The sequence below is a fragment of the Nanorana parkeri genome, unplaced genomic scaffold (genome assembly GCF_000935625.1).
Source record: "Nanorana parkeri isolate BGI_ZX_2015 unplaced genomic scaffold, ASM93562v1 scaffold15, whole genome shotgun sequence".
In the NCBI taxonomy this organism is placed as follows: domain Eukaryota; kingdom Metazoa; phylum Chordata; class Amphibia; order Anura; family Dicroglossidae; genus Nanorana; species Nanorana parkeri.
Genome location: NW_017306283.1, coordinates 1104041 through 1107516, shown reverse-complemented (window position 1 = coordinate 1107516; position 3476 = coordinate 1104041). Strand labels below are relative to the sequence as shown.

The window sequence follows — 3476 nt, the reverse complement described above, 5'->3', positions numbered from 1 at the left end:
ATTTAGGAGCCAGTGTGTCCAATCAAGGAGCTAGCTTTATTGCCAACAACTAGAGAAAACCTGAAAAGTTAGGCACCAGCTGTCATTTTTAGGGCGCATTGGCTACCTGGCTTCTGGGATTTGTCCAGCCCTGGCCTAGTTACTCTCTCTTAGGCCCCGTTCACACTGAGCAATTTATCGCGCGGTAATTCCCGCGATATCGCGGCTATTTACCGCGCGATATCGCTCTCCAATGCTTGGCAATGGGGCAAAGGGTTCTGCTGTCGCGGGTCGTGTGTCGCTACATCAGGACCCTTTTTGGAGCGGATTTTGCCGCGATTCAATGCAAGCATTTGCGCGATATCGCACGACAAACGCGCGATTTGCGAATCGCCAAGTGTGAATGGTGCCTTATACCCGGAGATGCGCTGTTCATGGAGGAATTGGGACAAAGGGGAAACGTGAGTGTAAATCCCCCCCCCTAATGTGGACACAGACAACAGGAAACATCTCACAAGAGTTCTAACCTCTCGCCATTCTATCTATAGTCCTTCAAAGGTAAAATCTGTGCATCCCGACATCTGCAAGGGGTTTTTTTTTACCACAATTTTTTTTTTTTTAACCAGATTTTCTGACAATTTTTTTCATTTTGGTGTCTTGACTTTTTTTTTTTTTTTTCTTTCTTTCTTTTGCAGGATTGGCAGCCACCATTTGCAGTCGAAGTGGACAACTTTCATTTCACCCCTCGCATCCAGAGGCTCAATGAATTAGAGGTAGGCTTCTAGAGATGCGCGTTCTATGTCTGGCTGTGGCATTCTCCTGCCGTGTGCTGGAACGGAAAGAGGCCGATGGGTAAAATTTGATTTTGTCTTTTAAAAGGTGCAGGCTCCGGGTCCGTCACCCTGATCCTGGACTCAAAGTATTGGGAAGAAGATCACCGGCACTCACAAAGTTCAAAGTGTGAATTCTCTTTCCTTTTTATTGAACATGCGAAGCCAGCATTTTCGGGCCACGCAGGGTTTCTTCAGGGAGACATAGTGATGCTTTAGTGTCACTGTCACCCTGATGAATGGTCCCTGCGTGGCCCCCGAAACACTGGCTTTGGCTTTTATGATGCATGTTCAATAAAAAAGAAAGGAAATTCTGAACTTTGATTGCTGGTGATCTTGTAAGTGTGAATTTCTGTTCCTTTTTATTTAAACCTTCGTCAACAAAGCCAGCGTGTTGGGGCCATGCAGGGTCCCTTCAGGCTGACAGTGACGCTTTGGTGTCACTGCATGGCCCAAAATGATGGCATAGACTTACATTGGGCTGCATGGCCCAAAATGGACCCTGCATGGCCCAAAATGATGGCATAGACTTACATTGGGCTGCATGGCCCAAAATGGACCCTGCATGGCCCAAAATGATGGCATAGACTTGCATTGGCTGCATGGCCCAAAATGGACCCTGCATGGCCCAAAATGATGGCATAGACTTACATTGGGCTGCATGGCCCAAAATGGACCCTGCATGGCCCAAAATGATGGCATAGACTTACATTGGGCTGCATGGCCCAAAATGGACCCTGCATGGCCCAAAATGATGGCATAGACTTACACTGGGCTTCCAATAAGGTCCACCTAAAAAACTGACAGGCAGACCCAGACGGACCGCACATGTGAAAGGGGCCTTAGATGATAGATTTTTAAATTCCCCCGCTTCTGTAATGAAGTTCATCTCTGCTTGGTAAAGGCACCTTTTGTTGCGGAAATGGTAAATAGCGTCTTGGATCGGCAGAAGACGCTGAATACAGCCTCCTATTGAGCCGGGTGATGATCAGCTTCAGCACAGGGAGCTGGAGGCCTGAAGGATCCTGAAATTCATAGATTTATATTGTAACTGTCCCTAATCCTATAACTTTTCTCTCTTCTCTCAGGCTGAAACTAGAGTCAAACTTAACTACTTGGACCAAATTGCAAAGTTCTGGGAGATCCAGGGGTCATCGCTCAAAATTCCAAATGTGGAGCGTCGAATTCTGGACTTGTACACCCTGAACAAGGTGAGAATATATTGCATCAGGTATACCAGGCTATGACACTGGGGCAGTTTTTTGTTAAACCGGAATAAAATTAACCAGCAGACATTGTAAACATGTTTCACGTGACAACTGCACAAAACCCTTTAATGGTAGGAGATTAACCTAATTCTTTCATTGCGTCGGCTATTGGTGGCCCTTGAGATTTCTCCAATGCTAGTCTAGCACCGTCTTAAGTACCCGTAAGTGTAAACTAGGTGTAAACGGACACATGTCCGTTTACAAACAGCTGCCCATAGACTTAAATTGGGCTTCCATTAAGGTCCACCTGAAAAACTGACGGGCAGACCCAGTCGGACCGCACATGTGTATTGGGGCCCCTGAGATTTATCCACCACCCATAAGTGTACCGGTATTGGGGCATCTGAGATTTATCCAATGCTAGTCTTGCACCGTCTGAGTATCCTTAAGTGTACCAGTATTGGGGCCCCTGAGATTTGTCCAACACCCGTAAGTGTACCGGTTTTGGGGCCCCTGAGATTAATCCAATGCTAGTCTAGCACCATCGGAGTACCCTTAAGTGTACTGGTATTGGGGCCCCTGCCATCTATCCAATGCTAGTCTAGCACCATCGGACTACCAGTATTGGGGCCCCTGAGATTAATCCAATGCTAGTCTAGCACCATCGGAGTACCCGTAAGTGTACCGGTATAGGGGCCCCTGAGATTTATCCAATGCTAGTCTAGCACCATTGGAGTACCCGTAAGTGTACCGGTATTGGGGCCCCTGAGATTTATCCAATACTAGTCTAGTACCATTGGAGTACCCGTAGGTGTACCGGTATAAACAGATATTTCTCATTCACGGTTGTAGGATAATGGAGGACCGGTATTGTTTACCTGCCATGTGCTTTTCATTTCAAACTGCTTCTCTTCTTGTGAACAATTCATCCAATTTCGACTCCTGCCTGCTGCATTTTTGGTCAGTTGAGCTGCATTTTTGGTCAGTTGAGCTGCATTTTGCTATTCAAGTCGGTTCAAAAGGAGTCTATCAAAACCACAATCTAAAGTGCATGTCAGTGCCCTGTCATTGGCTTTGAGGGACTGTTTGTACTTGTTTCATGAAGCAAAACACAAGCATTTTGTTACATTTCAAGCAGAAATCCTGTCTTCCTATGGGGCTAGTTCATATCTTTGTGCTGCATTTTCGTGTGGAAAACAAAGGAACTATATGGGCCCATTCACACCTACACGTGCGTTACCATGCATGCTATAAGTACATGAGACCGCATAAATTCAGCCTGAATGGCCCTACTTTGCCCTCTTGCCTTTCCTGTTCCATTGAAGAAATGGTCCCCTGATGTCTGCTGGGAAACGCGCTCCAGAAGTCCATCTCCTGGGTCCCTTGCAGCTCTCCCCATTTCCTCTTGCTGACCTCCTGTGTCTTGCAATTTTGTGGAGGTCAGAGGGAGGAACCAGTA

The 3476-nt window shown here is 46.6% G+C and overlaps 1 protein-coding gene across 1 annotated transcript in view; it reads left to right on the top strand.

Moving 5' to 3' along the window:
- Window positions 1–3476, top strand: part of KDM5C (lysine demethylase 5C) — a 50561-nt gene that overhangs the window by 10755 nt on the left and 36330 nt on the right. Inside the window, exons 2-3 of the mRNA XM_018558805.1 lie at window positions 675–752; window positions 1898–2020. Coding sequence (XP_018414307.1) covers window positions 675–752; window positions 1898–2020 — 201 coding nt within the window. The remainder of the gene's footprint in view (window positions 1–674; window positions 753–1897; window positions 2021–3476) is intronic.